Genomic DNA, 20,504 nt, shown 5'->3' with positions numbered 1-20,504 from the left:
ACGGCCAATAAATATTATTAAGGGATAGTCTTATTACTTATTAGGACACATAAAATAATCCCAAAGGAGATGGCCTTCCCAAAGTGCTAAACTGTGCCCAACAAATAAAAAATAAAAGGATGATATCACATGCTTTCAAGAAGATAGAACAAAAACCCTGTTGGTAAGCGCGTAAGTGATTAAAACCTCACTGGCTGGGCGTGGTGGTGCACACTTGTAATCCTAGTACTTGGAAGGCTGAGACAGGAGGATCGCAGGTTGAAGGCCCGCCTCAGCAACTTAGTGAGGCCCTTGCAACTTGGTGAGACCGTGGTGTGACTTAAAAAAATAAAGAGGGCTGCGGTGGAGCTCAGAGGTAGAATGTTCCGGACTTCCATCCCTAGTACCGAAATAATAAATAAATAAACGAACAAATAATTAAAAATAAAAAGTAAAACCGCAATAGCAACAGCCTGGTACCTTATTTTATGGATGTGTCCATTTATACACTCAACGGCCCTGGGACTCTGTTTCCTGGTATATACAACATAGAAATGTAAAGTGTTCACAAACCAAAAAAAAAAATAAAAAAATAGATACAGTGATGCTCAAGGAAGAATTTCACATTTTTACCTCCACCCCAGACCTATTTTTTACCTTTTAAATTTCAAATCAGGATCTCACTAAGTTGCTAAGTGCCTTGCTAAACTGTAGAGGCTGGCCAAAGCTGTGATCCTCCTGACTCAGCCTCCTAAATACTGGGATTACAGACATTCACACCACACCTGGTTGGCAATATTTTATTCCTAAGTATGGGCTAATAATATTCATTTAATTGTATACATTTTCCTATATGTATATAAATGGAAAAAGTAGCATATAAATTAATACATTAAAATATAATGAACATTTCCAGGGATTTCTACCAAAACTCTTGATTAATTGAAATTTCTTTTTAAAACATCTGATTCTATTTACTTTTCATATAATACTGGATCTGTAGTCAGTAGCAATGCCAGAAAGTGGTTTATCTGTTCCATTAGCGTGATTAAGAAATGTTGCTGTAATCTGAACTAATATTATAAATCTCCAAAGAAAATATAAAGGCTACGTACAAAACTTCCTCAAAACTATTTGTCAAAATGCTTAAGAGTAGCTGGGTGTGGTGGCACACACTTGTAATCCCAGTTCTTGGGATGCTGAGATGGGAGGATCATGGGATTTTTTTTTTCTGAAATGTGACCCATATTTCAAAAAATTACCTATTAGTCAGGTCTGGTGGTACGTAGTTGTAATCCCAGTTCTTGGGAGGCCGAAAAGGAGGATTCCATGTGTGAGGCCAGTCTCAGCTACTTAGTGAGGCCCTCCACGACGCAGTGAGACCCCATTTCAAGAGTTGGGGTGTAGCTCAGAGATAGAATGCCCCCGGGTTCCATCCTCAGTACCACAGGGGGGGAAAAAACCCCAAACTATTTCGAGTAATCAGGAATCACATTTTACATCTCAGTCCTGTGGTTCCTCGTTACTATTACAAATCGGGAACACTTGGGTGCGATGGGTAAATCTCTTACTTTCTAAAAAAAGAAAAAAAATGTCCAATCTCAACCAGATCCTTAGCTGGGCAGCCTGAATGTTCAGCTGTACTCAAACGGGCCCCCAAGATGAGGTCTTGCTTAATAGAAGCATAAGGGTGGGTGTTTGGAGAAGTCCTGATTTTCAGAAAGTATCCTTTTTGAGAAAATACATAAATAGAAGTCCCACAGTGATAATATGGGAGCAAATAAAGCTAAAACATTGGAGAATCAAGTCCCCTGTTGGTTTTAAAGATAAATATAATCGTGGCTTGCCGCGATTTAACCATGTCCCCGCTCACAGTCCATTTGTGGAAGGCCTGTGCAATTTTTCAAAGCAAAGATGACGTTTTCTACTCGGTAGGAGACCAACTGGTGGCTACGCTATTATTTCAGAAAGATATATTAAATCCGCTGCGAGGTTGTTTCATGCTACTTTCACGTAATAATGACAAACCAATAGCGATTTGTCAACTCTCACTTAAGAAATTAAGGGCAAGAACCCCTCTTCATGAAAGTTGCTTAGCGAGTTCTTTTGTGATGTACAAAAGTGTAGAAAGGCACTTAGCATTTTCATTTACAATTTAGGCATTTCCCACTTTGCACTCCTATAATTATCAGAGACTTTAAAATTTCCAAATGCAAGTTTCAGTGTTATTTTTAAAACTTCTCCTGGGTTTTAATTTCTTTCCCAGATGAGAATATACTCTATCCCCAAATCATCAGGAAGATGGTCGACTCTTTTTTTTCCATTTCTATATATGAAAGGCTTTTGGTGACATCTGGAACTGGTCAGTGTGCACAAAGCTTTTCAAATTTACCTCTAACTGTGAGGGTATTTTTGTTTGTCTGTTTGTTCCCTGTTCATAAACACTGTGACCAAGAAATAGAAAGAAAATCACACGTCATTTTCCAGTTCACGAATATCGTAGAAATCCTCCTGGAAGGAACCAAAGACCTTTACATTAGGACTTTTACCATTTTCATTGCGCTCTAACTACGCTTTTGATTTATGAGGGTTTTGTTTTCTTTCCTTAACCTACAAAGCCAACACACGCTTTAAAAGATTGCTTTGAGATGCGATGTGAGAGTTTCTGGGTCGGCCACTGTTGGGGTGACCTTTGGCAAGGGACGTAGTTGTTTCACCTCGAATTCCTCCATCCGTAAAACACGGTTCAGAGTAGCTCACAGGTTTAGAACAAAGAGGAACAGGAAGAGGTAAAACCTTTGGCATCCCTCTGGGGGGAAAAATTACCAGCAATGTCAATGCCTACAAGTTTCTAGTCTCTGAAATACATTACTATTGCTTTTTAACCTTGAACCATTTTGAAATCAAACCTGGAATATGGTGTAAGAATTCCTCTGGTTGCTGCTATGGTTTTATTTGTTTTTGTTTTTTTTTTTTCTGGGTACTGGGGATTGAGCCCAGGACCATTCTGCCTCTGTGTTACACCCACAGACCCTTTCTATTTTTTTATTTTAAATAGGTTCTAGTTAAGTTGCTGAGGCTAGCCTCCAACCTGAAATCGTCCTGTCTCAGCCTCCCAAGTGCTGGGATTACAAGCATGTGCCAACATACACGGCTGGCTTTGGGTTTCCTTCCTTCCTTCCTTCTTTCCTTCCTTCCTTCCTTCCTTCCTTCCTTCCTTCCTTCCCTCCCTCCCTCCCTCCCTCCCTCCCCCTCCCTTCCTTCCTTCCTTCCTTCCTTCCTTCCTTCCTTCCTTCCTTCCTTCCTTCCTTCCTTCCTTCCTCTCTGTGGTGCTGAGGATGGAACCCAGAGGCTTTCTACCTCCAGGCTATACTCCCAGCCCTATTTTATATTTTATTTGGAATCAGGGTCTCACTAAGAACCTGCTGCAGGAGGTCATGTGTATAAGATTTAGTGAAAGAAGACTCTCAGGAGAAAGGTGGATTTTCATTGTCAGATTTCCTAACAGAGGTTTAATGTTGTTAACATCCGCCCTAATTTCCTTGTTAGATTTTTTTTTTTGTACTGAGTAATGAACTCAAGGACAAGCTACCTCCAAACCACAGCCCCACTTTTTGTTTTTTTTTTAAATACCTTTGCTAAATTGCTGAGGCTAGCCTCCAACCTGCAATTCTCCTGTCTTGGCCTCCCAAGTCCTGGGGACTACCGTTGTGCGCCACTATGCTCGGCTCATTCTGCTAGATATTTGATAGAGATACAATCTGAACTCTGACCTGTCCATATCCAACACCGCGGCATTCAGCCACCATTCCTCTCCTACCAAGGACCTTTCCAGCCATACGATCATTGTTTATAAAATAGAAAGGAGGTGCTGAGGAATTAAAGCTGGGCTGAAGATACAGTTATATACGTAATAACTTTTCACCTCTTTAGAAACAAGAGATCCACCCCTACATTTTCTGGGTTAACGGCTGGTTAAAGGCAGATCTGACTCAGGACAGTCGTGTAGTAGGTAATTTACCCTCTGGCAAATCTCTCCTTGGATGTAATAAAACCCACTTCAGACATGGTAGCACTGTAGTGCTGGACGGAGAGGCAGAGGGCTAGCAATTCTTGTTTTGTTTTTTTTTTCACATGCTAAAAAATCTGACAGTTTAAGATCCTTTAACTTTTGAGAAAGTTCAATTAGTGGATACAGTTGTTTCGCTTTCTGCATGAATAGTGATGGAAGCGTTTCTAAGGATTAACAGTCATATACGTTTAGCTCAAAGGAAAAATAAATTGTGGATACAGGAAAGTCGGCGATAGCTACAGTACTGCCTTCTTTCATTTCTCCAAATAAAAATATTAAATTTCTTTCTACTTTAACCTTTTCTCTCTTTTTTCATTTTTTTTGGGTAAAAACAAAATGTGTTTTAACTAGGGAAACTGTGTGTGTGTGTGTGTGCGTGCGCACGCGTGTGTGTGTGCGTGCGCACGCGTGTGTGTGTGCGCGTGTGTGTGTGTGCGTGTGTGTGCGTGCATGTGTGTGTGTTTTAGCACTGGGGATTAAATCCATGGGGTGTTCTAACTATGAGTTACAGACCCAGCCCCATATTGTTCTTTTAGTTTGAACTAGAGTCTCATTAGAACGCTGGGCTCCCCCGAAGTTGCTGAGGCTGGCCTCGAACCCGAGCTTCTCCTGCCTCCGCCTCCAAGCACGGGGATTACAGGCATATGCCATCATGCCCAGTTTAGGTGTGTTTTTAAAGTAGGAAAAACAACTTAAATAGTAATGCAAATAATTTTAAAAGTTGTTTTCATAAAACGTGGAGAATAATTCAGGAGAAAAAATACATGGGCACATAAAGCACGGTATCTTTAATTTTAGATGTAGGAATGCAGTTGCTTTCAAGAGTAGATAGAATTTATAACGCAAGATAAAACTCAAAGGGTAGCAATTAAGTGCTGAATGCTGTAGGACATTTTCTTTACCAGAAAATGACATTTATCATTTTCAATCTGACTCAAATTATGCTCATCTTCCAGGGCCATCTCCTTCCCAAGCTGGAGAAAGAAATAATAACTACGGCAGAATCATTTAATGTTTCTGGGACTATCCTGCAGTTTTGAAAAATAAGTACCTGCAATATCCTGCTCCCTGTTCTTTTCCCCTGAGATCATCTTAGGAGAAGATGCAGGAATCAATTGCTCAAATTAACTGTGCCCAAGTTTAAACCAGCTACCAGGCCTTACCCATATGTATTTCATGTTTGTCTATGATTTTATACAGTCTCTTATTTACAGGGATGAAAACACATTCAGATACAAGTTGTGATTTGTGTGTGTGTAGATATGTGTATGCATGCATTCCATATTTGTGTGTGTGTGTGTGTGTGTGTGTGTGTGTGTGTGTGTAAATTCAGAAACAAGACCAGCCCCCAAAGGCAAACATAAGCAGATCAGGGTGAAAACCACGCAATCTCTGGTGTATGATAATCTCAGGAACACAAGATTAGCAACAAGAAAGAGAGTCAGTTATTCATTTACGTATCTGTTGATGCGACATAGTTCCACAGGGCGGGGTGGATCACGTATTAATGAATGCGATTTAACAGCGTCTGGTTCTCCAGTGTAACAGACAGCAGACATTTGCCTGACCCTCATGGACTGTCCCCCAAAAGTAGCAGCTACCCATTTTGGCTTCCTGATTTCAGCTCTGGAGCGTAGGGCACAACACAGAGAGAAAAGCAAGCCTTTCTCTTTGTCCACGTCAACAGACATAATTACTCTCCAACCAGGCTTCTGCTGAATCCGTTATGAAGCATTTGAGCCCTGGAAACTCTATTGAGAGGAAATAAGAAGTAGTGGGTCCACTGTTCATCTGCTAATGTCCCCAAATGTCAGCAAGGTAATTACTCGGATGGCATTTCTGGAATGCAGCTAGACATTGGTACCGTTAATATAAAGCCTGCTTTTGGCAACCCCTCTCCATCTCCATCCCGCTGTGGGGGTGTGATGGCTTTTCTTGGAAGAATACCACCTCCTCCAAAAGACACCTCTGCCCTCGGATTTTTTTTTTTCCTTTCTTTCTTTCCTGGGCTTTGCACACAAATATCCAGTGCCAAAGAAAAACGGAGAGAAAGAACAATGATGCCCGCCTATTTTATCTTAATACTTATATTTGAAACTTTGGGAGATGTTTCTAAAAATAATTTATAAAATATCATAACAGTGGCATGTTCTTTTCTTTTCTAACACGTTCCTGTCACCCCCAGGAGTCTAGAATTATAAAATAGACACTGTCAAAACTTGTTACATGCATTAAATTATTTTTGTGCTCAAAGAGCAGAGTATTGGCAAAGTGAGATTGTTCTTAATATATATTATTTTTCCTAATATATATATTTCCTAATATGTACATATATATATGTATAATGCATATATATGTATTCATAAATGGACATAAATATATATGGAGATTATTATATTTTCAGAGACATGAAGAATATTGTTGTTTTCCCCCAAAACTCACATGTTAAGTGAAGCTACTCTTCTGACTCAGAATTAGCAGTCTAGATTTTATTTATTTATTTATTTATTTATTTTTTATTTTTAAATTTTTGGTGGTACTGGGGTTCCTGGAAGCCCTTCTACCTCGGAGCTACACTCCCAGACCTATTTTATATTTTTTTATTTGGAAACAGGGTCTCTTAAGCCAGCGCGGCTGGCTCCGAACCTGCGCGATCCTCCTGTCTCCGCCTCCAAGCGCGGGGATGACAAGCGTGCGCCACCGCGCCCGGCAGCAGTCTAGATTTTAAAAATATAGCCCATCACATCCTTTTACCCCCAGCAAGTTATTTTCGTTCTCAAAGAGCAGATTATTGGCAAAGCAGGATTTTCCTAATATAAATAATATATTGCAATAAATTATGTATGAATAGATTGATATTGAGATAGGCACTATATATATAGAGATAGATAGATAAATATTGGGATATAAGTATATATATTTTGTACTTAATTGGAAGACTATTATATTTTCAGTGACATAAGAAGTATAGATTTTTTTTTGTCCCCCAAAAAACTCACATGCAAACTGGAGCTTCACTTTCTGACTCAGAATGGTCCCCAGGAAGTTGGCAGCCAGGCACTGGTAGACTCCGGTATCTCGGTCTGTGCTGGGGCTACTGATGGCCAAGCTGCCTCCCTCTAACCTGTAGTGATAACTCGTGGTGAAATCAATATCCCTACCATTGTGTTTCCACCTGCAAAGACAGCAAAAAAAAATGTTAAGGCGATCAAATGATACTTAGACAGAGAGGGGACTGCTATTTGTCTCAGATGACATACTGTTTTAATTTCTACAAACATAAAAACAATAGGGAACAATAAGTCTGGTTGCATGTGGAGCTAATTGTACAAGGTTCCTTAAAGCTTACTGCCTTGAGCTTGGCCGTGGTATCAGCAATACCAGCAACGAGGTTACTTGAAGGCTTTTGTGCTGTTTGCAAGTCACAAATATTAACACAAATATACACGGAGAGGCAAGAGAAGACTTAACGTGGATAATAAAAAGCAGACATCCAGTCAGTGATACTGGCCGTCTCTCTCCCTTCTTGCTTCCTTTCTTTGATGCTGGGAATTGAATCCAGAGGCATTCTACCTCTAAGCACTTTTTATTTGAAACAGAGTCTCACTAAGTTGCGGAGACGGTCCTCAAACCTGCGATCCTCCTGTCCCAGCCTCCCAAGTTCTGAGATGACGAGCCTGTACCACCATGCGTGGCTCATCATATTGTGTTAGAAACGTCTCAAAGAATGCAGGCCCACATCGAAACTCCCACTAGTAATGGCAAAGTGAATGTCAAAGATTATTTTGAGATAGGAATCAGAAAGGCTTGTAATTACAAATAGCCCGGAAGAGCATCGGCAGAGTTTTCACAATGCCAATTTGAGACTGATAAGAAAACAATTATAACCTGGCGACGTCAGGATGTGACTGTCTCTGTGGTTTGGAAAATTCATCATGTTGAAAACGTTTCAACAGTACTTTGCGACTGCCCTCCTGAAATGGCAAGTAAGCAACATGAGCGCAGCTTGAGAAGTTCTCGTTTCAGGAAGCAAAAAGTTTCTTAGCTGTTGCGACAACAGCCCTTCACTACAGGAATTAACTAGCTGGAGGACAATGGAGTTATACAGGTTTTCAAAGACGTCTACATAGTTTTAAAAATCCTATTTGAACTGTAACCCCAGTACTTGGGAGGCTGGTATAAGAAGATCACAGGTTCGAAGCCAGCCTCGGCTACTGAGTGAGGCTCTCAGCGACTCGGTGAGACCCTGTTTCCAAATAAAGTACAAAATCGGTCTGGAAGAATGCCCTGGGTCAATCTCCAGTACCACAAAACATATATTAGATATATATTTATAGAGATATAATTTTAAAAAAGGGGATGGGGTATAATTCAGAAGCAAAATGCCCCCGGATTCAATCCCCAGTAGGAAGGAAGGAAGGAAGGAAGGAAGGAAGGAAGGACGGACAGACAGATGGGCAGTTCAAATCCTACTTGGTCATTTGAAAACAAATGAATACTCAGCCATCATCTCTAACCAGGTTCCTTTCCCCATCTAGCACCTGTCATTTCCATCAAAATCTCAAAACATCCTGAAATATGAATACTGCAATATTTAATGACACGTATTCCCAGGCATAAACTGTGGTGTTGTGAGCCACTTAAGAAATCATTTAAAAATAGTGAATCATGACCACCAGTTTGTAGAGGTAGAAAAAGTATTTTCTAATTTATTACTAAATTTATGGTTGAGGCCACTGTAACACCAGACCGCTAAATGAGGAGAAAGCACCCTCCCTCCCTCCCTCCCTTCTTTCCTTCCTTCCTTCACTTTTCCTTAATATTGTTCTGGGGATTGAACCCAGGGACATTCTACCTCTGAGCTATATCCTGAGCTCTTTTTAAATTTTATTGGGAAACAAGGCAGTTGCAGAGGGCTTCTTTAAGTTGCTGAAGCTGGCTTCTAACCTGTGATCCTCCTGTCTCAGCCTCCAACATACTGGAATTACAGGTATGTGCCAACATGCCTAGTTAAACCTGTGCATTTTATACTGGGCTTGACCAAGACTGGACAGTTGTAGAAAGTATAATTAGCCAAAGAAAGTAAGATTAAATGATATCAAATGTGGGAGAACCCAACAAGTCCCGCCTGTTTGGTCATTTTTGGTATCTCGGTGTCTTTAAGGATCTGGAAGTTCCTGGGTTTAAAAAAGGTACCTCTGGGCAGAAGCTGGTATGACCTACTTCAGGGAAGAAGAGGGGGTGCAGTTTGGTGTGAACTCCCCTTTCCCATTCTCTCCAAGGTCAAGTTACCATATTTTGTGGTGATGCATCCACAGCACCCCAGCTCGGTTTCTTTGAACAATAACGGAATGGCCTCTTTCTATGCAATACAGCCAATTTATGGACCACGCTTTTTAGGGTCTCGGCCAACTCTGCTGTGACTCTTCCCTTCATCAGGAAATGGAACTGGAACATTCTGGCCAAGCCTGGTGGCGCACTCCTCTCCTCTCAGTATTTGGGAGGCTGAGGGAGGAGCGTTGCAGGTTGGAGGCCAGCCTCAGCAACTTAGTGAGACTTGTTTCCAAGATGAATAAATAAATAAGTAAATAAATAAATAAAAAAATAAAAAAGCTGGGGTATGGCTTAGAGGTAGAACTCCGTAGGTTCAGTTCCGTGTACCAAAGGAAAGAAAAAAAAAGTAAAAGAAAGAAAGAAAAAAAGAGTATTTTGAAGGGTGTGGCCAATTGTTAGAACGAAATCATCAAATCGTCATAAAGGATGATTTCACATGTTATTTTTTTTTTTGAGCACCCTGAAACAACATGAGGAAAATCCGACAAAGGCCTACCGAAATCGAAAAGAAATATGAATTTAGGTGATCTTCCATCCCGTTAAGGCTGTGGAGTGATGTATCAAATGTGAACTCAATCTAAAGCTCTGCGCCATCATTTTTAAGGCGTTTGGCTGTTTTTTGTGTGTGTGTTTTGACTATTTCCAGCCCTCTTTAATACAAAGGAACTTGACGTACAGCCGTCAAAGACTACATCTCAACTACTTAGATTCTCTGCCAATTTGTTTGCAGGCTTTTCTTTCTTCCTAAAGAATTTGTAGAGTCTGACTCTTGTCCGCAACATTAGAATAAAAAAAAAAAAAAAAACCTTTTTTTTTTTTTGTCTTTTCTCTAGGTCCGTCTCAAGAGGCCAATATTCTCCTCACCAGAGCCGTAAAACCATCCTTCCTAATCTGGTTACGGGGTGCGACCCTCAGGTCCCCACGACCCCATCATTCCCAAAGCAAAGATTACTCCGCTCTCACTTTGCCAGTTCTCTTTAATTTTGGAATCAATCACCGAAATAGCTGCTGTCATCATTACACGATCCTAATTAGGTTCAGTAATTGTTTTCAACACGAATCCGAAGTTGTTGGCTTAGCTGCGGCAAATGAATTTTTCAGGGTCTCCATCGTGATTCTAGTCACAACGGTGCAATGATTATTAAACTGTGCAGCTAGATGAGTGGCTCAACTCCTAGTGTGGGCTTTGACCTAATTAATATGGCTAAATCAATGGAGAAATGGTCTTAACGAATCCAGCTGATTTCCGTGCACACGGTACTGATGTTGCTGCCTGGCGGGGAGAATCTTCTTATGCTGAAAAATGCGGAAACGTGTTTTAAGTAATTTCTTTTTCTTTCTTTCTTTTTTTTTTTTTTTGCGGGACTCGGGATGGAAGCCAGGGGCATTCGACCTCCGAGCTACACCCCTTGCCCTATTTTTTACTCCTCTTTGTTTTGAAACAGGGTCTCACTAAGTTGCCGAGGGCCTCGCTAAGTAGCTGAGGCTGGCTTTGAACCTGTGCGATCCTCCTGTCTCAGCCTCCCAAGTACTGGGATTACGAGCATGCGCCGCCACGCCCGGCTGTATGGCGTATTTCAATAATGTAGGAGAAACTCTGTGTGTGTGTGTGTGTGTGTGTGTGTGTGTGTGTGTGTGTTGTTTTGCAACACTCAGCACTGCTTCAATGCTTGTGACAAGAGCCCATGTGTGTATGTTTGTTCCTGGGCAACTGTACTGCAGAGTCATTTTTGCCCGTGTTGCTGTGGCTACAGAGAGAGTCGGAGTCCTGTCTCTCTCCCTGACAGTCAGTCCATGGCTGTCAAGGTGGCCATGGTCAGGCCCCCTTAATTCATCATCCAGAAGTCGTGCCCATAAATTGTGAAACCTGCACGATCTTGTACAATCATACGGTTCCTGCTGCATCTCATGAGGTTGTTTAGATAACAAAATGGTGAAGGAAAAAAAAAGTTTGAGTGACACCCGATGTGGGTGGTGGTGCATGTCTGTAACCCAATATTTGGGGGGCTGACACAGGAGGATGGCAGGCTCCAGGCCAGACACTGCAACACAGCAAGACCGTCAGTGAGTTACTGAGGCCCTGCTGCCAAGTGGAAAGTGAAATTAAGAGGCTTAGGGATGTAGCTCGGAGGTAGGACGTGTCCGGGCTCAGTCCCCTGAGATCAGCTTCAGCAATTTAGTGAGGTCCTCATCAGGATTAGAGAGACCTCGTTTCCAAATAAAAAATAAAACAGGAAGCTGGGCAGAGTGGCGCACGCTTGTAATCCCAGCATTCGGGAGGCTGAAACAGGAGGATCGTGGTTCAAGGCCAGCCTTAGCTACTTAGTGAGGCCCTCTGCAACTCAGTGAGACACTGTTTCAACATAAAGAATAATAAATAGGGCTCAGGGTGTAGCTTTGAGGTAGAATGCCCCTCAAGTCCATCCCTAGTACTGAAAAATAAAATAAAATAGGGCTGGAAGTGTAGATTAAAGGTTGAATGTTCCAGAGTTCAATTCCTACCATTAAGAAAACCAAACAAACTAGAAAAGAGAATCCTTTGATGACCAGGCCAAGAGGAGATGTGCCAGAAATCTTCTATGATATTTTAAGTCCTTTTCTTAGTACTTGGGAGGCCAAGGAAAAAATGATCACAGGTTCAAGGCCAGCCTCAATAATGTAGGGAGAGTGAGACTGTTTGAAAATTGAAACTAAAACTTAAAAAGGGGTGACTGGCGGATGTCACTAGTGATAGATGTCCCTGGGTTTAGTTCTCAGTACCAAAAACAAAAAAACAAAACAAAAAACAACTTCGAAAAAATTCTGAGAATGAGTACATCCGTCATAGCAATCATGTCCTTCATAGAAATATTTCATTCTCATAAGAAGCAAAATACGTGGAATTAAGTTGACTGCTATCTGATTTCCCTGGGCCTTCTAGGTCTAAGCAGTCCCACCCGGGTACCCTCTTGGGGTAACCCATTCCTCTTCCTGTTGTAACGCCTGCTGTCTAGACCTTATCTTCTCGCACGTCGCTTAGTCTTTGAAACAAAACAGGTAATCCTTGCCAGAGGAGAGCCAGGACCAGACTTGCCTAATGTTTAATCTTTTCTCCGTCACTAAGCTCCTGTTTAGGAAGGTATTTACTTCATTTAAAGGGACTTCAGAATTAATTGCTCTTGAACTGTTTTCAAAGTTCTGCTTTTTAATATTGCTGTTTTTCTGCCGGGAGACTGCCTCCGCTATGCTGGATGTACTAAAAGAAAGGAAACACATCCTAAAATAAAATAAAAAAGAATGAGCAGAAGAATGTAAATCTGGTGCCATGATTCTGTTTGTTAACACATGCATACCCGTGTTCAGAGCAGCACGATTCATAATAGCCGAGATATGGGAGCAGCCCAGGTCTCCACCGACACGTGGGAAGTAATCATGGGAAGTAACACGCAGTGGAATGCTACGCAGCAATAAGAAGAACGGAATCCTGTCATTCGCAAGAAGATGGAAAGCCCTGGAGAACATTATGCTAAGTGAGATCGGCCAAACACAGAAAGAGTGGGGCATATGTTTTCTCTAATATGCCCAAACTAGGAAGCACTGGGGATATGAGAGGGACTCCAGATAACGGAGGGGAAACCTCAGCAAAGCTGAAATGGGAGAGTAGGAGACGAAGAAGGCTGAGGTTGATTAATGGAGGAGCTACATTCGATTATGTGTGAAAGTGTGAATGTAACGTGGTCAACCTAGACACTCATTGTTGGGAGGGGGAGGAGGGCACCAAGCACAGTCTAAATGTGTGCCATTTTCAATATAATCCTCATAAAAAATAAATAAAAACAAAAAAATCAAATACCATGCAAAAAATAAATAAATTAAAGGCCTTGGATTTTGAACAATATATATTTTAAGAGATGCTCAACGGAAGTAGTTGACAATAAAAAACAGATACCATTTTGCCAGATGTGGTGGCGCGCGCTTGTAATCTCCGTGCTTGGAAGGTGGAGACAGGGGGATCGCGCTGGCTTAAGAGACCCTGTTTCTAAATAAAAATATAAAATAGGTCTGGGAGTGAAACCTGAAGGTAGAATGGCTTCCACGAACCCCAGTACTACACACACAAAATATATATACCATTTAAAAAAAATAAACAACAGATTTTTCTGGTTTTATTTCCTGTGTGTGTGTGTGTGTGTGTGTGTGTGTGTGTGTGTGTGTTTTAATGTTATATAGGTTTACTTGAGAGGTTGGGGCAAGGGAATTTCAAATTTGAGCCCAGCCTGGGCAGCTTGGTGAGACCTTATCTCAACATAGAAGGGAAAAATAAAGGACTGGGGACCCAGCTCAATGGCCTACCATGCATGAGGGCGGGCCCCAGTTCAATCCTCAGTGCAAAACTCAAACAACACAACAGAAGATATTCAAGGAAGACCCCCCTTCTTGTTATGTGGGTAAGAAAGCCGATGCCTAGACAGAAATGATTATCCAAAGGTCAAAAATGGAAGAACAAAACTATGACTAGAAATAATAGCTCTTAGTTCTGAACCAAGGGTTCTTTTGTATTATTGCACACTGTAACCCAGCACTGCTAGAATCTGTGTAAGCATAAAGACTTTCTTTTTGGTAGACACACACACACACACACACACACACACACACACACACTATAAGATGAATATGGTTATAAGCAAAAAAAAAAAAAATTATGTGTGTGCGTATGCTGGGGATTGAACCTAGGGATGTTTTACCTCCAAGCTACACTCCGGTCTTATTTTAGTTTTTATTTAGAAATAGGGTCTCACTAGATGCTGAGGGCCTTGCTAGTTGCTGAGGCTGGCTTTGAACCTGAGATCCCATCCTTCTGTCTCAGCCTCCCAAGTACAAGGATGACAGCCATGTGCCACCACACCTGGCAGGAGCAATTTTTTTTTTCAATAAAATCTCAGTTAGAAGGGTAATATAAATATATGATAGTTTCACCTAAAAAAAATAGAAAAAAAATATTCTCTGGTAAGAAAGAAAGCAAAAAGAAATATTGAAATGTTATCTTTAAGTCATCAAAAGCTTGGTATCAGACAAATGAAACTGTTATGTGAAATTATCATTTTTAATTTTGGATAAATTGCTATAATACTAGATGTCAATCACTAAGCCAAGCATGGGAAGGAGGGATGGGGAGGGAATGGGGTGGGGATCGGGTGGGGGCTGACTGGGCGATGTGTGCATGTATGTCTACAAAAGTTTGTATCCCACTAAGATGTATGAATACAGTGCACCAATTAAAAAAAAAGAAAGAAAGAAAAAAGAAAGGGTAATTAAAATCAAAATTTCAGCTGGGTGTGGTGGTGCGTACCTCTAATCTCAGTACTTGGGAGGCTGAGACAGGAGAATCGCTAGTTTAAGGTTAGCAACACCAAAAACTTAGGGAGATTCTATTTCAAAATAAAAAGTGTAAAGGGTTAAAGTAGCTCAGAGGCAAAATGTCCCTGGGTTCAATCTCTGGAGACACACACACACACACACACACACACTTCACATTTTGCTACAAACGCACATTATCTGTAATATTCTTGTTCTTTGTTTATATCGGTGAAAGTAGTCTGAGTCTGACCTTTAAGTATTAAAAATTTAACTTTTTATCACTTTTTCCAAGCCCGTTGCCTTTGAGTATTTTATAAGATAATAATAGAAAGGAGCAAAGTCAGGTTATGGAAATTAAAAGATGCTAAATTTAGCCGGGCGTGGTGGTGCACGCTTGTCATCCCCGCGCTTAGGAGGCGGAGACAGGAGGATCGCGCAGGTTCGAAGCCAGCCGTGCGCGCTGGCTTAGGAGACCCTGTTTCCAAATAAAAATGTAAAACTAGGTCTGGCAGTGTAGCCCGGCTTCCAGGAACTCCAGTACCACCACCAAAAAAAAAAAAAAAAAAAAAGATGCTAAATTCCTAATCTTTTTCTAGTTTACAAATACCTTTGGCCATCTAACAATAGGCTTTCTAGTCTTTTGTCTGTTTTTTTCTTCATAGATGTACTAATTTAGGAAATTATCTTCACAACTATTGTTTATGTCTTTTCACCTATCTAAGCCAATACACATTTTACAAGTACATGATTAGTCTTATGTTTAGCCAACTTTTAAAAATGATAAGAATTCATATATCCTTTTCCCTCGCGTCAAAGAAACTAGCTTCTTGGAAATAAAATTACAGTTTTTCAAGATTATATATGATGGAAAAAAGTATCAATATTTTCATGTATATAACTTTATGTTAAATTTAAAAATACAGCTCATTATTTGAAGGGAACTGCCAAACCAACTCTGAATTGAGCAAAATGATTGGTAAAGTAATGCATCTTCCTCTTACAGTTGAATTCAACTGATTTAGGAATCCCAAAGACAGGCAAGTTTTAGTAGGTATAATGAGAAGTTGTAGCTTTTCAACTCTTCCATTGTAAAAATGTGCAAAAGTTAGCTCCCCAAGCAAGATAAGGTAGACCTGCCTTTAGGTTTGTGCATTGAAATTATTTAGCTAACGCCGGGCGTGGTGGCGCACGCTTGTAATCCCTGCGCTGGGGAGGCGGAGACAGGAGGATCGCGCAGGTTCGGAGCCAGCCGCGCTGGCTTAAGAGACCCTGTTTCCAAATAAAAATATAAAATAGGTCTGGGAGTATAGCCCGGAGGTAGAAGGGCTTCCAGGAACCCCAGAACCAAACCAAACCCCAGTACCAGTACCAAAAAAAAAAAAAAATATATATATATATATATATATATAAAATATATATATATATATATATTTAGCTAATTCATCTAAGCAAATTTGAGATCGCAGTGATTATACACATGTACACTATGTTTTTTTGCAACCTAAAAATTCAGCAAAAGAAACCAATTTTGTCAAAATGAACTTAAATCGGTGCCCTTTGTGGATGTCAATCTAACTTCACATATAAACACTAAGACCTAGAGAAAATACTTTTAAAATCCAAATCATGAGAAGCCATTTTTAACATTTACTGTGGATTGCTCCTGTATTCACATTGCATACGCAATTCTTACCAGGAAAACACCATTTACATAAGTGCAACTCATACGTGTGAGTTGTCCAGAATTTGTGAATTCACCCACGAAATGGATCAAATTCTTCCTTTTCCACAATTGTAAGATAAGAACAAAATTGGGATTGATTCTTCTTCCCTATTACTCCACAAATACCATGTGAGGAATGGATACTTTTCCTATTTGCAAGCAACAGTAACTGTCTTTCTGTCTCTGAAGATGTATTCAATGTCTTTTCTTTTAAAATTAATACTTTGGGTAATGGAAACCAGCCGTGAAGTCACAGAATTTCTTTTGTAAAGTTTCTATCCTTTTTTATTTTTTATTTTTGCATTGAGAATTGAGACCAGGGGGATTCTATCTCTGAGTTACACCCTAATCCTTTTCTATATTTTTGCTTTAAAACATGGCATCAGTAAGTTGCAAAGGACCTTGCTAAATTTCTGAGTTTGGCCTCAAATCTGTGATCCTCCTGCCTCAGTCTCCCACATACTGGGATTACAGACATGAGCCGCCATGCCCAGCCCTAAATTTCCATTTTAATTCATTTCTTTTAGAGGAATACACAAGGAAGCTTACATTCTAGTATTTCAAATGGGGTCAAAAAAGTTTTTTCCCCCCTTACGTTCTCATTATATTTCTTTCCCCGTTTTCTGTAAGTTTTCTTTTAATATTTCTATATTTTCTCTCTCCTTATCAAACTCTCCCTCCTCCTTTCTCCCTCCATCCTGATCTCTTCAGTTCTCATCATAATGACACTATGTAGGACCAAATTCAAGAATACATGTTATAGCCGGGCGTGGTGGCGCACGCTTGCAATCCCAGTGTTTGGGAGGCGGAGACAGGAGGATCGTGCAGGCTTGAAGCCAGCCTCGCTGGCTTAAGAGACCCTGTTTCCAAATAAAAAATATAAAAAAATAGGTGTCTGGGAGTGTAGCCCAGAGGTAGAAGGGTTTCCAGGAACCCCAGAACCACCAAATAAAAAATAAAAAATAAAATAAAATGGCCGGGCGTGGTGGCGCACGCTTGTAATCCCCGAGCTTGGGAGGCAGAGACAGGAGGATCGCGCAGGCTCGAAGCCAGCCTCGCTGGCTTAAGAGACCCTGTTTCCAAATAAAAAAATTATAAAAATAGTTATGGGAGTGTAGCCCAGAGGTAGAAGGGCTCCCAGGAACCCCAGTACCACCAAAAAAAAATATATATATGTATGCATATATACATACATATATATATTATAAGAAAACTTCATCTATAAGACAGAGAAATAACAGTGGCTGCTTGGAGGTAGTGGTTAGTAGGAAATAGGACCTAGAAAGTGGCATTAGGGGACACTATGGAAAACTGAAAAAAAATATATATACAAATATATATGTGTAATATATTTTCTAGGATATATAAGAAATACAATTAGAAATACATATTCTGGAAATATATTTATGTATTTATTATATAAATATAGATATATGCATACATACATTTATAGATATATGTATGTATGTAATATATTTATGTAATATACTGGATCTATCTATATATATATATATTCTTTTTTCCTCATAGAACTGCGTATCTAAAGAAAAGATGCTTTGAAGAATATAAATTAGGGTAATTTTTTTTTTTTTGCAGGTTTGGGGATGGAACCTAGGGGTATTTGACCTCCGAGCTACACCCCCTGCCGTACTTGTTTTATTCTTTATTTTGGAAACAGGGTCTCACTGAGTTGTAAAGGGCCTCACTAAGTAGCTGAGGCTGGCCACGAACCACGATCCTCCAGTCTCAGCCTCCTGGATGCTGGGATTACAAGAATGCACCACCACGCCTGGTTAAAATTAGGGTAATTTTAATAAAAGCAAATTTTGTGTATGGTACTGGGAATTAACCAACCCAGGGAATTCGATCTCTGAGCTACATGGCCAGGTCTAATTGTATTTTGTATTTTAAAATAAAGTCTTGCTTAGTACCTGAGGCTGGCTTCAAATCTGCTGTCACCCTGTCTTGGTCACCCAAGTACTGGTACTACAGGCTTATGCCACTGCGCCAAGCTTTATCAATTTTAGTTGTATGTTTTACATCAATGCCGAAAATGTTAAGAAAATAATGGAAAAACATGTATTTGAGAGGTAAAATGTTTACCTATAATATGGTTGAGGGTAACCGTTAGCAGCGCAGTTCAGGATGATTTCAGATCTGGATAAATCCAAAGGGAAAATCATATCTTGTGGCTCCTGAGTAAAAACAGGACGGCTAAAGCGTCCATTACCTGGGGACAGAAAAGAACAGCAGAACAGTGAGCGCAAGTCAGGAGAAAGTATCAAGTCTATGCACATCCGTGTGTGTGTGTGTGTGTGTGTGTGTGTGTGTGTGTGTGTGTGTGTCATTTGGAAATAATCTCAAGCTTACAGAAAATGTTGCAAGAACAATAAAAATAAATATTTTTGCGTGGGTACTGGGGATCGAACTCGGAGGCATTCTACCTCTGAGCTACATCTGAGCTATTTTGATATTTTTTATTTTGAAACAGTCCCATGAGATTGATGAGAATCTTCCTTCTTGCTGAAGCTTCCTCCTCGAGCCTGCCTTCCTTCTGTCTTAGCCTCCCAGGGTACAGGGATACCAAGTGTGCAGCACCATGTGCCACTTGAACAAATCTTTTTTTTTTTTTCTGAACTGCCTAGAATAATTTTGCTACCTGATCCCCTTTCACTCCAAATATTTGATATTTCTGACCAATGGAGGGTATCCTTCCAGAAAGCCGCAACAAAACCAATAATATCGAGGAATTAACACTGAAGTTTAGCTTTTGGTCTCGTTGTGTTATTTTTCAGAATAACATTCTTGACAGCACAGGGATGCTGTTGAGAAGTATAAAATTCATTTAACTGTATCTTGTAATTGTAGTCCGCTTCATTTCAGAACAACCCCCATGTCTTTCCCTGATGTTTCTGGCCTGGAGACCTTAGAGGGTAACAGAGTGATGGAAAGTCATGCTTTGGTGAAGTTTCACTCTTTGGGGGCTTCCTTCCGCAGTCAGTACCAAGGACAGCGACCTGCTAGGCGCTATACGCCCAGCGTGCAGTCTGTAAGACTTTAATAAGCCAGGTGTAGTGGCATGTGCCAGTAATCTTAGCACTTGAGAGGCTCAGATAAAGGGAGGCAGGATAAGACGGTGTGGAGGCGAGTCTTAGCAAATTAGTAAACTAGTGAGCTCCTCTATACTTACTGAGACCCTGTTAAAAAATGAAATGGGGCTCGGGACTGAGCACACACGCGCACACACACACACACGTGCGCGCGCGAGACACCTCTTCTTAAGATGGGCTCTTTTTAAGAGATTTGCCATTATAAGTAAGGTTCCTTCAAGCTAGCCAGCGTTCTCTAATGCCAGGGTTTTCCCTTCTTTAACCCTATGTCTGTGGTGTTCTACACCATGAGATTCAAGGATGCTGTGTTCTTTTCTTTTCTTTTGCCTTTTTTTTTTTGTGTGTGTGTGGTACTGGGGATGGAACCCAGGGGAATTTTACCTCTGAGTTACATCCCCAGACCTATATTTTAGTCTTTTTTATTTTAATTAATTAATTAATTTATTTATTTATTTTTGTGATACTGGGGTTCTGGGAACCCTTCTACCTCTGGGCTACACTCCCAGACCTATAGCTCTGAGCTACACCCCCAGACCTACTTTTTTAGTCTTTTTAATATTTATTTATTTATTTATTTATTTATTTATTTATTTATTTTTGTGGTACTGGGGTTCCTGGAAACTCTTCTACCTCCGGGCTATACTCCCAGACCTATTTTTATATTTTTATTTGCAAACAGGGTCTCTTAAGCCAGTGAACTGGCTTCGAACCTGCATGATCCTCCTGTCCCTGCCTCCCAAGCGAGGGGATCACAAGCACGCGCCACTCCGCCTGCTGTCTTTCTTTATTTTTAAAACAGGGTGGTGTCACTGAGTTGCTATCTGTGAACTGTGATCCTCTGCTTTCTGCCTCCAGAATACTGGGATTATAAGCATTACTTTTACGCTTGTAAAAGTATGCCCGACCCATACTTTTCTGATATGGGGATTGAACCCAGGGGCATTCACCT

General features: G+C 40.5%; 1 protein-coding gene across 1 annotated transcript in view; it reads right to left on the bottom strand.

Annotated features, from left to right (window-relative positions):
• Positions 1 to 20,504, bottom strand: part of CNTN6 (contactin 6) — a gene marked incomplete at both ends in the record, with an annotated part of 215,468 nt that overhangs the window by 131,248 nt on the left and 63,716 nt on the right. The window contains 2 exons of the mRNA XM_080718223.1: positions 7,051 to 7,226; positions 18,549 to 18,675. Coding sequence (XP_080574349.1) covers positions 7,051 to 7,226; positions 18,549 to 18,675 — 303 coding nt within the window. The remainder of the gene's footprint in view (positions 1 to 7,050; positions 7,227 to 18,548; positions 18,676 to 20,504) is intronic.

Source organism: Muscardinus avellanarius (genome assembly GCF_963383645.1).
Source record: "Muscardinus avellanarius genome assembly, chromosome: 22".
Classification (NCBI taxonomy): Eukaryota; Metazoa; Chordata; class Mammalia; order Rodentia; family Gliridae; genus Muscardinus; species Muscardinus avellanarius.
The sequence above is the reverse complement of the archived record's forward strand: the minus strand, read 5'-3'. Positions and strand labels throughout refer to the sequence as shown.